Below are 20,237 nucleotides of genomic sequence, written 5' to 3' on the forward strand. Positions count from 1 at the left end.
TATGAAAGAAGATCACTGCTATCCAATGCACGACCACACATAGTTGCCAGTTGCATTGGCATGCACTTTTGAAATGTTCCAGAACTTTTTGAACAGATCATGTAAACAGCTCATATAATGTTAGATTAAAAGATGATTATTGTTTTTAGGGATTTGGAATATTCTGTGGCATGGGAATTCATAATACACAAATGTACGAAAAGGCAATCAAGGCAATGGCAAAACAAAGGGTCACACTTGAAGTTCTATCGTATCATGCAACAGCTCCTTCTGATGAAGCTCACCAACTCAGTGTAAGTATCTTATAAAAATATCATTAGTCTCTGTAGAGACAGAGAAGCAAAATATATACAGTATACTCTTGATTATTATGTGTGGATTATTTGGTTTGTGGATTATCTATGCACACTTATGTCTCGATAAAAATTTACATCAGGAATATAAATATTAGCATTAAATTAAAAAATCTATGTTGTTAACTCTTGCTATTTAAAATGATATGTTGAGTGTCAACTACTCCCAGAACATCAAGGCGTAAACTAAATGACCAAATAAATACAATAAGTGCAGTTGATTCTTGAAAAATATGGCTTTATTTATGTGTAGACTGTATTCTCCCCATTAAGTTGTAAAATTGCTTGAAGAAAATATTTTGAATACTTTTCTTATCAATAAATCATTAATATTGCATAATTAATGAAGTGTTACAATGATATCTAGCTAGTAACCTGTCATGCTCAATTAATAATACAAAAAATTGTGACTGTTTGGCACTAGTTCAATACAATTCAGTTACATTCTGAATTTTCTGTTCCATTCAACTCTGATCACATCTAAAACTTATTAATTAATTATCATTTTCAAAATATGTTTTTATTCATAATAAATAAACTATTATGTTAAATTTAAAATGAAAAAAACTGAATAAAAAATTGATTAATTATCAATAAAACAAACTTGCAGATTATCTGCATTTCCAGGTTATCTGTGCCTCCATTACCAGTGATTAACCTGGATAATCAGGAGTATACTGTATTGTCATACAATATTATATATATTGAAAAGTAAAAATTAATTATTTCAATTAAATAATATGACAAAGTTAATTTTTATTTAAAGTCTGAAGGATTTTAAAATTTATTTTATTTCAAAATTTAAATCTTATATTAATATAATAACTATTTTTTTGTTATTATTATTTATTACAAGTTATATTAGATTTTATAATAATTTTATTTTATAATATATGAAAAATTTATTTATAAAATTGAAATGTAAGCAATATATTTAATTAAGCAATTTAAATTTAAAAATGAAAAACTTATTACCAACAATTTGTTTTTTTTTTTTTTTTTGCATTGGAACATGCTTGTTTAGCAGTGATATATATTTTTTTTTTTCTTCTGAAGTTCTGGCCCATATATTGAGTATTAATGTTTTGTTCTTCATATAATAAAGTTACTTTATAAATAATAATTTGTCCTTTAAATAAAATAAAAAAACATATTTAATGAATTTTAATTTTAATTCATTTTTTAGGCTTTGTCTCCCATATTTAATCAAGACTGCATGTTAAATGATTTGAAATTCAATGATTTTTGTCTTGATGAAGATGATATGCTAAAAGCCTGTCTGAAAATGTTTGTGGATTTGGATCTAATAGAAAGGTTCCATATTGACTATGAGGTACTACATGCTCTGTGATTTTGGTATGTTGGAGTCAAATAAAAGTAATGAAATTTATTTTCATCAAAAAATTTAATATTGAATAAATACAAAAATTATTTAATTTTCATCATCAAAGTAATTATTTAATATAAAAGGCAATTATATATGCAAATTATTAATAAATTTAAATTCAAGTTACATACTTTAAAAAAATAAATATATCATATTAATTTATTCTTTTTAAGCAAACATTTGAAGTTTATTACATTAAAAATAACTTGTCTGAAGAAAATATGTCAATATAACTATTTATAAAATTACCAAATTCTACATTCCTTTAGAACTTTTTTTGCTTTTATTTTTAATTTTACTTAAATTATATTACATGAAATCTGGATACTCATTTGAATGTTTTTATACTTATTGAAAAAATGTTAACAAGATAAACTTTCAAATTTCCCATTCAAATCCTCATAAATAGAATAGAATAAATTATTAAGCAATTTGTAATTTCTTTAACATGTAACCTGAAGATGACTCTTTAAATAAATTAAAAATGATTTGTTGATTTTGTCGAAACCGTGTTGTGTTTGATTAGTGTGTACAGGCACGATGAAGTGACGTTTATTTTTTCAACACTAGGCTAGTTGAATCTTTATTTAGTTAGTAAATAAATAAACTAAACTAAATAACAGACTAACTAAATAAAGATTCAACTAGCCTAGTGTTGAAAAAATAAACGTCACTTCATCGTGCCTGTACACACATAAATTAAAAATGTTTTTTTAGAACAGGGACTTCCAACATGGCCACTAGCAACCCTAAAGGATCAGTCAATGTGTATGGGCAGTCAACATGACATGGGACACCAACCCCAAATGACTAGAGATCATTTGGGGTTGGTGGACAAATTTACTTTTTTTTTTATTATACTTAAAAATATGATGATGATTTATATTTTAAAATTTTATTACAGTAAAAAAACAACTTTGATGTAGACTTAATAACAAAGTTATTATAAGATGAATCAAAAAGTAAATAAAAATTAATTTTTATTTACTTCAAAAAGTTTTGAATTAATTAGAAATTTTATATTAATTAGAATGGAATATATAAGAAAATTGCTTTAAATAAGTCTATTCAGAAATATCATCTTAATATAATAACCTATACTCTTTATACAAGAATTGTATGTTTTTTTATAGAAATAATAAATGCTGAAAAGCTTTTAAATGCAAATTTAAACTAAATAGGTATTATGTAGGTGGTTACTGAGTGTCAAGAAGAATTACCGACAAGTAACTTACCATAATTGGAGACATGCATTTAACGTTGCACAAATGATGTTTGCCATTCTCTTGGTAAGTCTTGTCATTTCCTTAACTTACTTGATAATTAACGAATTGCATTTTAAATTACTTAATTCATTAACATGTTAACATCACATTACTGATATCAAAATTAATAAAAATTTTCATTATCACTATTTAAAAGCTGATGTTTGTAAATTATTGTATCAATATATAGCAGTATAAGATTTTAGCATCAAAAGAATGAAATCAATTAAAATTCTCTTATAATTAGTTGTGTTGTATGAGTAATATCACAATAATGAAAACAGTACAAGTTTAATACAAACCAGTGGTGGTTTATAATCTGTGAAACTGAGTTGCAGTATCCTTAAAGCCAGTTTAATAAGTCCTGTTAATACTAGTGGATGATTATGGCTGTCTAATATGGAAGTACCAAGTAACAATTACTACTTTAAAACTATTTTATATACAGTGCGATTGTAAAGTCACTTTGCAGTAGATGGGGAAACAGAAGGAGCTTCCAGAAACAATGTAATGACATCACAGGCAGACCATGCATTGAAAGTGTTAAAGTAAGTTATGATGTCACCATTTGGCTGAGCCACATGGGTGTGGCCTAGTGTTGCCACCTTTCCAAAATTGCTGACCCAGACGGCATGTCAGGGCCATGTTCAGTAATGCAGAACACCTAAGTTAGAATTCTGAGTGGCGTAATGGGCGGAGCTAAGGATGTTCTGAGCATTATTCTTAGTTAGACAACTAGTCAAAATGGTGGATATAGTTAAAATTATAATCACAACAATTGTCGCAAACGAACTGGTCAAAAAGGATGAAGTTGTGGTGTACATGAGGACGAACAATAAATACGAGATTTTACACAAAAGAATAATATTTTATTATTGTTTCACGTGGTCCTTTATACACTATGTTCTTTGTGATCCAAACTATACACCGCCGATATATACTTGTATATGGTCGGTGCGGTAAAACCGTGTACACACAAAGGGGATTGATGCGTTTACATGACAATGTTCTTTGTTTGTAGCCCTTACCGAGATAATACGAATTAACTTAAACTATCTTAAACTAACTTATAATCTAAAAGAAAATAGAGGAGAAAAGAATGAAGAGTAAGAATAGAAGAAAAATGCTGGTGGGGTACCCGGGTTTCTTTCTTGTCTGGTCTTCACTCTTGACGAAATGGAGACTTCTACCGCAGTCACTTGTAGTTGTCCTTTTCAATAGCTCCGATCAAATGAAAGAATCTATATTGCCAAACTCTCAATTTTAGTTTTCGTCTATGTCAGTTCTTTTCCTGTAGACGATCTAAGCACTTTGTCTTGATCCGTGACGACGACCACTTTCTTTTCTGTCCGCTTCTTCTCAGCACTAGCCTCGGAATGCCTTACCTCCGCTCCCTGACTTGCCTCAGGGTTTTTGTTTTACACAGTGGCGTGCCGTGACATTTGATGATAGGGAAGCTGTGTTTCTGTAAGAAGCCGACTTACAGGGGCAATCAATTAATTGCGCGTCAGGGCCCATTCGTATTCGTTTGTTCGATAAACCAGTAAAAACCGTATACTACTTTAAATGTATTTTTAATAGATTATCTGACGTACTTAATAAATAAGAAAGTTCAATATAATTACCTCCGTTAATAGATTCAATAAATTCCCTATGCCCTCTAAATGCCAATTCTTGCTTTGAGAAAAAACATATAACATCTATTAATTTAGATATATCTATTAATCGTAATTATCTTGTTATAATTTTCAATATTTATTTTATATTGTCTACCAATGTTAAATTCTATTCTATCTTTGATTTCCAAATTGCTTCAATTTTACGAAAGAATCGTCATTCGTCATAAATTTTATTGTCAAAATGTCGAAATTTTTTTGTTGACATATTTATATTTAATTTAGGCATTGGTCTTTCTCTTTTAATAATGTTTTCTTTTTCATTATATGATCTCGAGCCAAAACTTTTTTAAAATAAATTTTTGAATCACTAGCCACGATATAAGGGCTAAAATTAAAATTATAAAAAAAGCTTACTTGATAAAACAAAATGTGTGATGAATATACATATCTAGTATAAAAAATTCTCCAATTGTACAAATATACTTTTAAAGAAACTTATAATTAAATATAACTTTGTGAAGAAACGTATAATTAAATATAACTTTGTGAAGAAACGTACATAAAAATAACAAAATATTCTTTACTTTTTAAATCTTAAAACAATCCACTTACAAGTTAGTGAAATAGCTCCCTACGCGTGGCTAATGAATGGAATCAGAGACGTCCTGGTAGGTGTGCGGCGCGTGCAGCACGCAGGCTGCCAAATCCCGAGGGTGCCGATACCGGTCAATGTCAAATGCCTCTTTTGTCGCATCACTAGTATACCTCAAAGGACGCCACAGGGCTGTTGTAAATTTTAAACGTTTCTCACCATAGATGTAAATATGTTAAACTTAATAGTTATTTGTTTTCTAACTACTGTAATTTGTTTTAGTACCAGGTGTACACGGAAATCAGTTCCCCACTGTACTAAGCTAGTAATTGGTTCAGTTAAGCTTCTGTTTAAGTAAAATTCTGGCTCTTTCATCAGGGTTTTATTTATGTCCTCATTCCCTAATCTCTTAATTATTTAACTACTTCTTAGTAGAAATAAGTGGAAACCAGTTACTTTGTACTGTACCTGAATATCCGTAGTCTTGGGAAAACAGTAGAAAGACAAATTTTTATGACAACAGATATATAAATCGTAAATTTAAGGAAAATAAATTCTAGAACTTTTTTTTGTACCATTGTATGTCTCATTTATTAAATTTGGTTGTAAATGATGCTGCCAAAGTAACAGTTAATTTTTTAACACTACTAGAATTGTACACGTTTTTTCTGCATCCCCTTACAGATGGGACATACTAAATCGTAATATCACCGGTTTAACATTGAAATCCGTAATATAAAATGGGAGAGCAGAATAAATGCAGAATAAATATATCAACTATTTTAATGGAGTTTTTTTTAAAACTCTCGTCAACTTTACAGAACTATCATAAAAACATGCCAGTAAACTCCTATCGGTTGGGTTAAGTTACAAATCTAGTCTAGGGTGAGCAACCTTTTCTTATAACATGGGCCAGAATAAATTTTACGTTTTTTCCGCGGGCCGTAGTAGTTAATTGACGCCTTTTTGTGACTTGTAATTTTTTTAGTCTGCAAATATGAAATAAATAAATAAAAAGTTAATTACTACATTTATTTCTCTTATCGTTTTCGAAAATTGCAAAGAATTGGAAAAATAACTATTAATTAGTTATTTTTTCCAATTTAATAATCTATTAAAGATCTCACGGGCCGGATAGAAACTTTTCGCGAGCCGTAGCTGGCCCGCCGTTGATCTAGTCTGCTCACGATTCACATAATCGGGCGAGGGTGGCCGAATATCTAGCAGGCGGCTAACAGCCCACAACCGCTCCGGGATATAAAATTGGATGCTTTACGCGTGTGTCGCTTCTACCAGCTAAACCGGGTGAGGTTGGTGCTCTGTAAACCGCATGTGCCAATGCTTATATAATCTGGCTGATTGGAAACTGACCCGGTTTCGACATTCCTTCCGCCACCAAATTATTTGAATATACAATAGCAATCCTATCGTTTTTTTCACATGTAGTATAGAAATTTGTAAAAGATACATAATGCAGTTATAATAAAATATTAATTTTAATTAATTAAAAGTACGTTAAAATATGAAAATTTATATTTTATAAAATACAAGGGAAGGTCATTGGAAGGTGGAAGCAGCGCTTCCATCGCTTCCAATGACGGCATGCCACTGGTTTTACACACTTGTTTCCGGTGTTATTCTTCGAAATTGAGTTCCCACCAGCGGGAAGGAAAGACCGTTAGAAAATTTGAAGAAAAGATATAGAACAAAAGATTAACGAAACTTAATATTAGGCTTAACGCTACATATATATATATACAACAATATGGCATATCGCCACAAAGTAACCAATAAATTATTCAAATTGAAGCTGTGTCAGATTGTGATGAAATTAATAAAGCAATTATTAATTGTAATCAACGAAAAATGGACTGCTATCTTCTGTTAAAATGTATTCGGAATCTGTTATACCGAGGTATAATTTTACATTTTGAAATCATTTTAGAATGAGTTAATGATTTAGAATGATAGAATAACTTTGTGATTGTTATAATAAAATACGTTTAGTTCAACACCAACAGCCATCTTGCAAATTGTACGATGAGACAAAAACAATGTCATCACTAGTAGAAGTTAGCATAGATAAAAGAAGCTGACTGAACTAGCTAGAATTCTATTGGTGGGAGGAGTCAAGCAGTAGTTAGAAATGAGTTCAACATTGCAGCATAACTAGACTTAGCAAGAATTCTGTGTTACTGAACATGGCCCAGGTTTGAACAGAAATCCCTGATGAGTGCGCGATGTTATTTTACCATGTGAAGAATAACATGCACACCAGTTCTAAACCAGTTAGGGACTTGTGTATGAGCAACTTAAATTAAGAAATGAAATAACTTAGTTTTAGAGCTGAGAAGCAAAGAAAAAAAAATAAAGGTTGACAGGTTGTGAAGTATTAACTTTCGGTGAGAGTGTGAAGTCTTTCGCTATTAAAATAAAGTAAATTTATAAAAATATTTGCTAGTACTGCTAGTACTTTGTTTCATCATAATTTCACAATTTCTACAAAATCCTGGGCAAAATTAATTGTTAACCCAGACAATGAATTAGAAACTGGATGTGTGGCAACACTAGTGTGGCCCACTGCAGAGTGACTTTATGATTTCACCATATATAGGTATTTATGTAAATTCAATGGAATTTTTTTGAATACAAACTTTTTTGATTGGCAGATCAAACTGAACATAAGTCATAGGTATAAGTGGCCTGCAAACATATTTGACATATCAGACTGACGTTCCACAGGCTGTAGTTTCTTCCCCCCATTGCAAATTCAAAATAAGCAAAATTGTTTCAAAACTACTATAGGTATGATATGTATTTTTTACACTAATCACTAGTAACAGCATGATAATCATCATCATTGTTGAACTTTCTTGAGGATAAAATAATGTGTGACCAGAGGGTCGGTACCTCCTTGGTACCTTGTCAGGACTGACACCAATGCATCTTCTAGGATAGACACAGAAACCTTGATGGCTGCAAATTTGGAATTTGAGTGAGTGGTCATGTGCGTGGGCACAATTCGGAATGGACAAGGGTTGAGAGACGGATTGGAAGTGAATCACTTGGATACGAGGTTAACAACTAAAATAACCGATTTAATTTAACAAAACAGGAATACATAGCTCTATGCTATCGAATAACTGTTGAGAGAGAGTTTACAAGAAATCGCGAGTTGGTATATATACCTTTGATGCACTAAATTGTTCGAACTTCTAGAACGCTGATTTGTCAGTCGTGCGGTCAGTTGGAGGGGTTGGGGAGGCATTAAAATTTTTTTTTTCCTTGATGGTGGTTGGATATAATAGTGAAAAACTGGAGAACTGGATAGGATAATCTGGGAAGTTCGAAGGTGTCAAAACACAGAGTATGAAATCCTTGATGACGACGATACCTCTCCTCCTTTTTTGATGGGCACTTTTTTCGATGCGCTTGCAAATTCTCAACGACCCCTTGTCCTTGAGTCACTCCTTTTTATACTCCAAATCACGTTACCCTTTTTCACCAATCATGAAATCTAGCAATTAGTTCCCCGTGACACATTCACTGAGTTCCATGGGAAAGGAAACAACTCTGGGGAGAGAAATGTGATCATCCTCTGGTAATAAAATTGGAAAAACTTTCGAAAGATGGAAAAATGAAATTTTCTTCAAATTTTTGTTAGGTCTGACTCTCACAAATGCAAATACAATAAATTTGTAAAAGTGAATATTACTAATATTTGATGCAAAAGTGAAGTTTGTAAAACTTAATATTCTGTATTCCATCATGTAATATCCAAAATCAATATCAACATCTAAAGCCTGATAGTTATATTGTAGTGTCTAAGAATCACCGAGGGATTCAGACTTCGTGTTGGGTAAGAATACTAAGGGCCACACAAAGGAAAATATCATACAATAACCAATTCTAACAACAGTTTATGGCACATTTAGATCCGGGTACAGCGTACAAGTCCAACCCTCCTTCTGGGGGTTTTTGTTTCCTTTCTAACAATATTTAGAAGGCTTACAGCTACAATCTAATCTACTTATTACTAGGAATACAATGATACTTAACTAACGAAGATATTTACAAGTGATGAGCACGTGTTGATATCTATTAATACACTGATCGTTGGTAGCGTAACTCAATGCCCGTTGTTACTACTGGATCACAGTACACATTGATGTTTGGCGTTAATAATGAATACTGAACAAAAAAAAAAACTGAAGTTGGTTACAGGTTAATTTCCTAACCTTCTTCTCCAATTCCATGACAATCCCTGGACTTTTTTGATCAATTCTTCTCCCGATGCAAGTGGATTCTCTCCTCTTACCACAGTTCGTTATCTCGTCCAGTCGTTCCAATCGTACACCCTCACCACTCATGGCTTCTTGACCCTGATCTCCAAAGTCTTCTCCTGGCATGGGCCGAAGAGGGGGGAATAAAAGTGTCCCCACATGTTATGCCTGCGTTTTTATACCTGCCACCGTCCGGGACTTCCACCTTAGTCACCTGGTGTCATGACCACCAATCCCGATCAAGCAGGCAGTGGTTGTCAAAGGTGGCATGTAACAAATGAAATAATTTTACACATAGCCTAATAGTGCAACAAAGATAGGAAACCTGATACAGAAAGACTACAAATTACCTAATATATAAATGAAGATGGGAACAAATTAGTGCCAGAGCACTACAATATATTAAAGCCAAATGATTTGCTTGTTATTTGATTGCTGGATATAATCTGGCAATTATTTGGTTTCAAATTAATGGCAGAATTTTAATTACAAATAGTTTACAGTTTTGTTTTTCAAAGTTCATATCTAGATAAATATTCAAAACTTTTCCCAGTTTTGAATATTTGAACTTTAAACTTATTTTTCTGGCAAACTTAATGAAGATCCAAAACTAAACTAAAAATTATTATAATTTTTTACACTAATATATTAATTACAATATTTACACAAGAGAAGTAACCAAATTCTAACTTTAGTTTCCTTTGTTATGTGACTTAAGAAAATGAAATTAGGATATATTAAGGTTATTTTATTATTTATATTTATAAAATTTATTCTTTTTTGCTATAAATGTAAGATTGGAATAAAATTATGAATAGAAAATTGTAATAATATTTAATATCTTGTTAAAATAAGAATCATAAAATAAAATATTATTATTATTATTATTATTATTATTGTTATAAATATAAATTGCATTGATAATTTAGAATTTTCACAGTATAATTGATTCTAAAAATATATTTGTTAATATTTTTTTAAAAAATTTTTGCACAGAATACAGAATTATGGAAGGTCTTGGGAGAACTTGAAACAATGGCTCTCATAATTGCATGTCTCTGTCATGATTTAGACCATCGAGGTACTAATAATTCTTTTCAGATAAAGTAAGTTTTTATAATATATGATAAAATCAAATTTTAATTAAAAATATATAGTTTACATATTATAAAAATATAAAAAGTATATGATTTTTTTTAAAAATATCTAGATCATGTTCCCCATTAGCTCAGTTATATTCTACTTCTACAATGGAGCATCATCATTTTGACCAATGCATAATGATACTAAATAGTCAGGTTAGCTTTTTATCTTTGTATTTTATTTGTAATCATATTGAATATACTGTGAATATGTTTCTAAAATTGATTGGGTAACTACAATTGTTTTAGGGAAACCAAATACTCAGTCATCTGTCACCAGAGGAATATTCTCATGTTGTTCATGTGCTTGAGCATGCAATATTAGCCACTGATCTGGCTGTATATTTCAGGTTAGTCTAATATATATTTTAAATTTCATTTCTGTACGGTTCCTATCATAATCAAAATTATTATCTATTTCCTGGATCATTAAAGAAATAAGAATGGTTGGTTCATATTGATTATCAATGATACACTTATTGATGATTTTATGATTTTTTTTTTTGAACTAAGTCAACTTATTTGTACAAAATATAAGTAAAAATGCAATGAATTATATTTTACATCCTACCAGAAGTAGAACTTAGGTTCATCTACAGATTATTCTGTTGCTGGCTACAAGAGGTCAACTTTAGAAATGAATTTATCAAACTCAAAAATGTCTGATTCAACTTTTTAAAAATTTTATGTTTTGCAATTAAAGTATAAAAGTTAATTAGGTTTAAATTAATTACATGGCTGTACTATAAATTACTCTATGGAATTTTTAGACTTTGAGTATATATCTAAATTCGGGACCGAGACAAGTTCAATGATACCCTACTTTTGGACCGGAGACCAAAAATAAGAAAATTATCATATTTACGATTTCTTGCCTTTCACAATGCATTCTACTCCATTTTAGAGTTTTCCACTAGGTGTGTTTGACTGTTCGTGCTCCCGACAGACTTCTCCCAGAGGGGAGCCAGCAAGTGTTTAATGTCACTAGTTATTGATTCACGGTAGTTCTTGAACAAAAGAAAGAAAAAAGGAAACATATACTGAACTAACTAGATGGTGCTACTAGCAACAATGGTGTCGTCTATTTAGAATGGAGCTTAAAGTTATTTTACTGTTTTGATTGTTTTTTTATCAACTCCGCAGCCCTGTTGTGAAGTCACCATGAATGTACTAGATGCAGAGTATGATTCGGAAGGAAAAATTGGCAGACCAAGTCACATAGTGGAAGTTGATGAAATGAAATTAGGATGCCGAAAGTACAACCGTGGCAGGAAGTGGATGGACACTGGTTGTTGGGCATGATCGACTGAGAAGGAGGCTATCGATTAGAGATATGCCCTGAAAACTTCCGGGACAAGCCAACATTGGTTGTTCTCATACAGAAGCATGTGGAACCCGGAACTACAATCATCTTGGGATCTTTGGAAAGGATATAGTGAATTAGAAGAATATGTATATGAGCACCAAACAGTCAGAGTGAGAATTTTGTAAATCCCGAAGATGGTGCTAATACACAAATTGTAGAATCTAACTGGTGACCACTGCAAAGACAACTCAACCGTGGAGGAATAAGAGACGATAATCTGGTTTTACATCTGTGCAACTATCTGTGTCTCCGTGACGCACAGCAACAGGATGTGGACCCCTTCCTCAAGTTGATCGAGAACATTAGGCAACAGTATCCGCTGTAGATGTGTAAGTTGTTAAAGTTTGATTTTCAAGAAACATGCTGATGAGATAATGAAATACTTTTTTAATAGCAACAATGTGTATAAAGAATCAGAAGACACACTATTTACTGCTACATAGAAGAAGACAAGATATGAGTAACCATACCCAGATGATGTGGTGTCTTACAAATGTGTTAATTTAAGCTAATTTAATGATATGTGTAATCATACCCAGTGGAAACTACAAGCATTGCCACCTACTGGAAAACTCTAAAATAGTATAGATTGCACTGTGAAAGGCAAGAAATTGTAAATATGATAACTTTCTTATTTTTGGTTTCCAGCCCAAAAGTAGGGTATCGTTGAACTCATCTCGGTCCCGAGTTCAGATATATACTCAAAGTCCTTCATGCTCGATTATCTTATGCTCTATTAAGGCTAATTTTAAATTAATTTATATTGAAATTTAACTTGAACTCTTATTTCCTTCCTTAATTTCCATTGTTCTTGTTACTGTCTTGTCCATGTCCAACTAGTTCTGGGATTATGGAAACAAAAAGCAGTCAGCCTACATATAGGGGATATGTGGAAAGCCTCCAGGGAGTAGGGATTATGAGAACAACAAAGAAAAAAAAAGAAGTGTAAATCTTCTGGTAATTACAGTTAAAATGGAGGACAGCCTTAAAATTTAACATGAGTCTTTCAAGACTTTTTCATTACCTTTGTAAAATAATTTTTAAATTGTCAAAACAAATTCATTCAACTCAAAAGTATTGATGTTGATATTTTAAATTTAATAACAAATCCATAAAGAAGTACAACATATATTAACTAACTAAACTTGAATAAATGCATTTTTTTAATTTAGTTTAAAAAAAAAACAAGTTTCACTGTTAAATAACAGTGAAACTTGTAAATCAAAACTCTTTACTATGACTGCAATTAGTAAGCAACAATGTATGGATATAAATTCTACAAATGCATCATCCTTAATTTGGCATTAATCATAACTCACTCTCTTACTTTTCTTTACTCAGACTATATTACTAGTAAAATTAAATAAGAAAAAAGTTCATTTGATAATATCCAGTGTTGTCATCATATTTACATGCACTAAAAGCTAATATTAAATATATATTTGTTTTAAAGTAAACAAGACAGTAAACAGAAATTTGAAGAAAAGATTTTTCTATAACTTTTTATTATAATATATACTATATTTTGCTGTCATAATTTTCAATGCTTCATTGAAAATATTGCAGATATAAAAAAAGCATAAATAGAAGTGATCTATCATCTGTTATAGATAAAATATAGAGCAAATTTATGATCTCAGTAGAGCATTTTTGTGTGTCTTTTAATGGAATTTGAGTTTTTTAAATTTTAATATGATTTTTTATTGATAATTATATCTAGATTAATATACAGTAAGACCCCGCTTAATGCGGGGGATGCGTTCCTAGACAACAAAGCATTAAATGAGGTCATTTTAACATAGAGTAAATAGGGATAGGGGAACATGCAATCAAAAATAAACAAATTTTACTTTAATTTTAAGTTATATATTATTATACAAATTAATATAAAAATGTTAAATAACACACAAAAATGTAAAGTTCATTTTTTGTGATGAAGGTCCTGACTTTTCTGAAATTTCTGTTTTTTTGCAATAAAGTTGTGAAGTTTCGTTTTTTGCTTTTTTCTTTCCTTAAGCAAATGTCGGTAGCAGCAGATTGCATCCAAAATTCCTCGTTTTGCTTTTGCACTCCTTTCAAAATCTGGATCATTTGCTACAATTTGATCAATGATTTCGGTTATCGTTACCAAAGGAAAATCTGTAGATAAATTTTTTGGGTTTTTCGTCTTCAGAATCCCTGTTTTCTAGTTCTACATGAATTCCTTATTCTGCCAGTTCTTGAAGGTCGTTGTTGGTAAGGCTCTCACCAGAAACATACAGTAACTCCTCAATATCCTGCTCGTTTACATCTCCTAGTCCTGCTGTATCAATTAGGTTGAGTTTGGTCAACCTAATAATACAGTGATAGGTTCTTCTGGTTGAAAATTCTTGGATACCTTCAACCATACTTCTTTCACGCTTCGTTCGTGCATTTATCAGTTAATTCTTGCCAAGCAAAGCCGATATTGCCTATGGCACCCATGATGTTACATTTTTTCCAAAATTGCACCAAACAAATATAGATTTAAAGAAAGTACACCTTTTTGCCACCGTTTTCTGATTGGTTTGTGTTTGTAAATAATTGTATTGTATACGAATAAATAAAATGCTGCAATAATTTAAATTGGCTTAAATTTTGAGCTTTTTTCTAGGCTTTGAGCAGACTGCGTTATATTGAATCAACATTAAGCTAGGCGGCATTAGGTGGGGTCTTACTGTATTATGTTCTTTATATTTATCTAGTTATTTTTGTACATGGGAAGTTATGAATATGATTTACTGTTTTAAAAATATCTGCATATTGTTAATTTGTTTTTATTGAAAGTTTAGTGGCTCCATCTATTGTTTGAAATTGCAACCAAATATGATAAATATAATGTTAGCAGAATTAATTATAAATCAAATGTAAAAATTTACCTTTAAGACAATGTTGTGTTCGTTATGAACAAGTAACTCTAATAAAAGAAAGATAAAGTTAGCTAACACACATTTTTATCATCTGTCTTATGGGTAACTGTCCCCAACTTTCTCTTGCACTTGCCTTTAAACAAGGAGGAATATCTCAGATAACAAGTTATTCCCTAAATTGTTATCACATCTGTTGTTCACTATTTAAAAAAAAAATAATGCATAGATATATAAAAATAAAAAACTGCCATAATCCATGGGGTTGCCAACTATTCCACATTATGAGGCACTGTCATGAATTTTTGAATGAAGTCCCACATCATGTGAAGACACATGAAAATCTCGCAAAATATTTTAAAATGATACTATTAAAGAAATTTACAAAAAAAATATATTTCATTTTCAATAAATATGGTAAGTGTATTGGGGACCATGGACATGTGATAGATCGACAAGCGAAGTTAGCGTAATCAATCGCCAATCATGTAATGATTCATGTCATACTTGTATACAGAATCAGACTTGTTTTCAATGTTGCCAGATTTTTTAGCTTTTCTAGACAAATTTTTTTTTTTTTTTTTTTAAAGTAGGCCAAAGGTAGCCAACTCAGGTTATTTATCAAAAAAGAATTTGTTTTCTGAGATTTGATGATAAAATCAAAAAGACATCTTCTGTACGATTCCAACAATAACTTTAATCACAGAACAAACATTTTCAGCCAATTTACAGGCCTAAAACAGACCTGTAAATTGCCAAAAATAAGGATCACCAGACTTAAAATACATGCATAAACTGTAATTTACTGATAGGTTGAGAACACTCATTTTATATGCAAAGTAGAATGCAACGAATTAGGCAACAAATGATCTTGCCATGATTTGGACTATAAAAATTAATTTTCCTATGTAATTTTGAATTGTAGTAAATCATTGCCAAACTTAGTCAAATTATTATCATTTTGCCTGAGTATTCCAGCTACTAATGCTTTTGTAGAAAGAGTTCTCTCTCTTATGGTCATGTTTTGGATGAAAAACCAAAATAGGTGTTTTGTGAAATTAATAAATAGTGAACTGATAATTAAGTTAAATTCAAAGGAATCCTGTCAATAGATGTATACAGCAGTGCTAAAAGATAAAAAGCTTTCTGAAGCACGATCTCAAAATAAATTGTTTCATATGAAAGTCCTGCATTTTCATTGAAAATTCCTCATTTTTTACTAGCATGTCCCCTGAACAGATTTTCTCCAGTTGGCAATTCTAATAATACAGAAAAAAATAACTATTAAAATATTTTATAGTTAATCACTGGAGATCAATCTTTCTTGAAAAGTTGTATAAGTTTGTTTTGGTCTGTTAACATCTAGAGCAGATGTTTGTTAGTGGGTTGTTGTTTTCTTCAGAGTCAGAATGTTTAGTTGTTGATTTCCTCCTATCAAAATCTTGATTTGTTGGTCTTTATTCTCCCTCTTGCATAGCTTGATTTCTGATGGCTAAACTTTTTCTTTAGCTTCATTTGAATATACTATTATATCGTCTTCAAAACTTCAAAAGATGCTAATTTGACAGCTGATTATATTTCAAAAAATTATATTCAATTGAATGAAAATAGAATAATTACTGAAGTATTTCATGTTGGTCAGTTGTTCAATTATGGCAATATGTTTTCAAATAATTACAAATAAAAAACAGATTAGTTTTTAAAAAATACTCAGCTTTATAATTAAGTTGGTAAAAAGGATCGTTCTTTGATTTGTTAAAAATTAAGTTTTATCGAATTTAGTTTTTTCTCCAATATAACTAACTAATTTTTATTATTTATTTGCTTTTACACTATTAATAGATATGATTTTATAAAATTATGATAAAAAGTTCTACTTGAAGATGCTCTTCAGTATAAGGAGACACTAGACATACCTTATACACTTTTCCAACAACTAAATTTAATCAAAATAAACATTTTAGGATTAATTGATAAGCCTTCATCAGATTAAAGCTTATCAATCGGGCTAAAAACGTTTGTTTTAATTAAGCTTAGTTGTTGGAAAAGTAAGGTATGTCTAGTGTCTTCTTAGTCTAACTTGGAACTTTTCCAGAATATGATTTATGCTCTTCACATGATTACATTTATTTTCAGCAAATACTCTTTATTTTAGATCTGAAATCTGACTTGCCTCATATATTTTGAATGTTTATATCAAACAGAATAGTAAAGCATAACTAATGCACTGTTTATATTCAAAAGTTGAAATTGAATTTTCTCTCAGTTAACTTTTACTAATTTCTTTTAATATTAATGGATTAAAATTTCCAATTTTCTGTGATTGTGAATGTTGAATAAGATCTTAAATTAATAGAGTTGTTAACTCTATTAATTTAATTTACTCTACTACATTAAATTTGATCTATTGTGGAAATACATATACATATTTTGTTATTGAAAAAAAAATTTGAATTTTTTTAACTTTCCGATAGATTAGGTTTGAGTTATTTCTGAATGTCATTTTCTCTCCACTGTTAGATTAATTTTCCATTATTGTACTAAACATATTTATTTGTCTACAATGATTAAAATCATTTATTGTGTTTATTAAAATATAAAATAAATACATAACTTTATTAACCATAAATATCCTTAGTCAATAAAACTTATTATTATAATTTAAATATAGAAGGAGAGGATTATTTTTGAAATTAGTAGATTCTGTTAGCTATGATTGGACAAATGAAGAACACAGAGAACTTTTGAGGTATGATTCATGATTCATAAAAAACGCAATAAAATTTAGCTGTAAAAAGTTAGTTTTTAAATCACATAATATTTACAGAGCCATGCTGATGACTGCCTGTGATGTGGCTGCAATAACCAAACCCTGGAAAGTTCAAAGGGTGGTATGTATAATTTTAATCTGGCTTTGTTTATTATTTTATTTACCAACTATAACTGAAACTTTTATTTAAAAAAATAACATTATGTTTAAATGAGCAAATATTTTTTGTGATGACGTCACAATGCTGGGTTGCAATTTTCAATCATATATTTTAAATTAAATTAAAAATATACTCTCCAACTCAAATTAGTAGCAGCTTGCCCCTGAACCTCATACTTTTTCTGTTAGATGACTGGCACGACTCTACTCTATCTAACTCCATTCAGGGGAAAATTTTTTAATTGAAATAATGTGACTTCTGGTTTGCATCAGAAGTTTGTATATAGTTAATCGGAGTCTCTTGCCTTAAGCTTCCCATATATGGTCTTGACTTTCCTCTGTCTTCTTGAGATTAAGAGACAGATGGGTGACAGTTAAAATTTATAGGTCTACAATTTTTAGTTTGTGAAATACTGAGAGGTGGATATCTGACCCATTAACAGCAAAATCAATGTTTAAAAAGTGCACCCCTGAAGGGGCTAGATTGCTTCACTTCCAGAATAACCTGTAAGGATTGTCATTAATGATATTGATGAAGACTGTTAACTTTGGAACTGTCTTCCTAAAAATAATAATGTCGTCGATATACCTCCTGTAAAGAAACTGGAGGGAGGATTTTGGTCTCTAACTGTTGGACTACCATCTCACATAGGTATCTTGATGCAGGGCTACCCATTGGAATCCCCTCTCTCTGACTGTAGATTAAATGGGCTATCTCTAGAATGTGTTGGAGTGTGTCATCATTGACAATATGAAACAGCATGTCCAAGAGCACACAAAATCAAGGAGAAAGTTCAATGGAGGAGTAGAGATATATAAAGTCTAAAATAGTGACTGGGAGAGCAGACCTCTTTGAATTGTTATATTAGCTCCACTGAGGATATACCTCTAGATGGAGAGTGAGAAGGGCAGACGAGAGCTTTTCCAGCAGATGAGTGGGCACTCTGGCTTTGTCCACAACCAAATGGAAGTGTTGCCCATGTTTATGGGTCTTTGCAAACACAAATAACTTAGGGACATCTGGGAGTCAAGAAATATGTTACCAAATGCCAGGCACCCTGCTAGCTTAGTACATTTAATCCTAGATTGTAATTTATTGACGTACCCATCCTCAACCCTTTCACATTGAGTTTGTTCAATGTATTCATGTAAGCCCTGTTCATATGTGTTGTGTTTCATGAGAACCAATGCTTTGGTTTTGTTGGCCCTGACAAGAGTAACCTTAAGTTGCATTTAATGAATGGAATATTAAAGCTTGTTTCTCAGTTCCAACTCTCTCCAACTTTCCCACTCTGTTTTAATCTTGAAGGTCACCATCCAACAGTAATATTCCTTTTGCCTGTCCAAGAGACCTTGCAGAAGGATCTCCAAATTGGGGATGAAACATCTTGTATCCATCCTAGGAGGAGGGGAGTGCAAACACTGATCCATACTTCAAGATTTCCACCAAAATGTTAATGTTAATATCCAGGATAGACTGAGAATCAATCTGAAGAAATGAAAAAGTAGTATCCATTCAAATTTTTCTTGTATCAAGTTCCCAAAGATCGTAACCACCCACCCCTCTTTTCCCTTTGTGGTATGGGGTGACATAGAGCTACCAGGCTTTATGGTGAATACTGAATATGGCTTTACTTAAAATTGTCCTATTTTTTCATTCTTTATTGATGGAAGTCCTGAAAATAATATAATAATCACAATATTAAAATTCAAAACATAAAGGTTGATTGTTTTAGATTACATATTGCATACATATTAATATAGTATTCTTCAGAATTACTTAAACAAAAAGAACTTTGAATTTTGACATAATAGTTGATTATTTTCATTTCTCTTGTACCATCTCAAAGAAAAAAAATTATGAAATGGCTGCATAATATCAAAGATTACAAAAATATTTTGTAATCTTTGATATGCAGATTCTTCTGCTAAAGTACTTAGTAATTATTTAGCCCAATAAAGAAATCTCACTGTTAATTTGATATTTGAAATCTTTGATATTAAAAATCAATTATTCATTACAATATGTTAAAATTTGTATGTAAAATTTAATTAATTATTGAAATTTAGGTTGCAGAATTGGTGGCAAGTGAATTTTTTCAACAAGGAGATATTGAAAAAGAAGAATTAAAGATACAACCAATAGTAAGAATTTATATTTGTAAGACTAAAATGATTTATTGTAAACTGCATGCTGGAAGAATACTAAACAATTTTTCGTTAAAACAGTAAAAATTTAACAAGACAAAAGCACTTTTGTCTAGTTCTATTGCTCCTGTTGGGGAATAGAAAAAATTTCAACCTAAATTTAAATGTTATTCTTTGACAAATGTATTTATTAATTAAATGTTTTCAGTAAATCTTTGTAGACTGGAGATTACTGTCTCCAAAACATCCCCTAAATGAAAACAGTTAT

The 20,237-nt window shown here is 30.8% G+C and overlaps 1 protein-coding gene across 1 annotated transcript in view; it reads left to right on the plus strand.

Moving 5' to 3' along the window:
* Positions 1 to 19,966, plus strand: part of LOC136981067 (dual 3',5'-cyclic-AMP and -GMP phosphodiesterase 11-like) — a gene marked incomplete at its 3' end in the record, with an annotated part of 64,513 nt that extends 44,547 nt beyond the window's left edge. Inside the window, 9 exon segments of the mRNA XM_067277341.1 lie at positions 150 to 293; positions 1,540 to 1,686; positions 2,922 to 3,029; positions 10,496 to 10,605; positions 10,710 to 10,797; positions 10,891 to 10,991; positions 17,564 to 17,641; positions 17,720 to 17,783; positions 19,892 to 19,966. Coding sequence (XP_067133442.1) covers positions 150 to 293; positions 1,540 to 1,686; positions 2,922 to 3,029; positions 10,496 to 10,605; positions 10,710 to 10,797; positions 10,891 to 10,991; positions 17,564 to 17,641; positions 17,720 to 17,783; positions 19,892 to 19,966 — 915 coding nt within the window.
* Positions 19,967 to 20,237: the final 271 nt, after the last annotated feature.

Source organism: Centruroides vittatus, unplaced genomic scaffold (assembly GCF_030686945.1).
Source record: "Centruroides vittatus isolate TY-2023 unplaced genomic scaffold, ASM3068694v2 contig_742, whole genome shotgun sequence".
NCBI classification, from domain to species: domain Eukaryota; kingdom Metazoa; phylum Arthropoda; class Arachnida; order Scorpiones; family Buthidae; genus Centruroides; species Centruroides vittatus.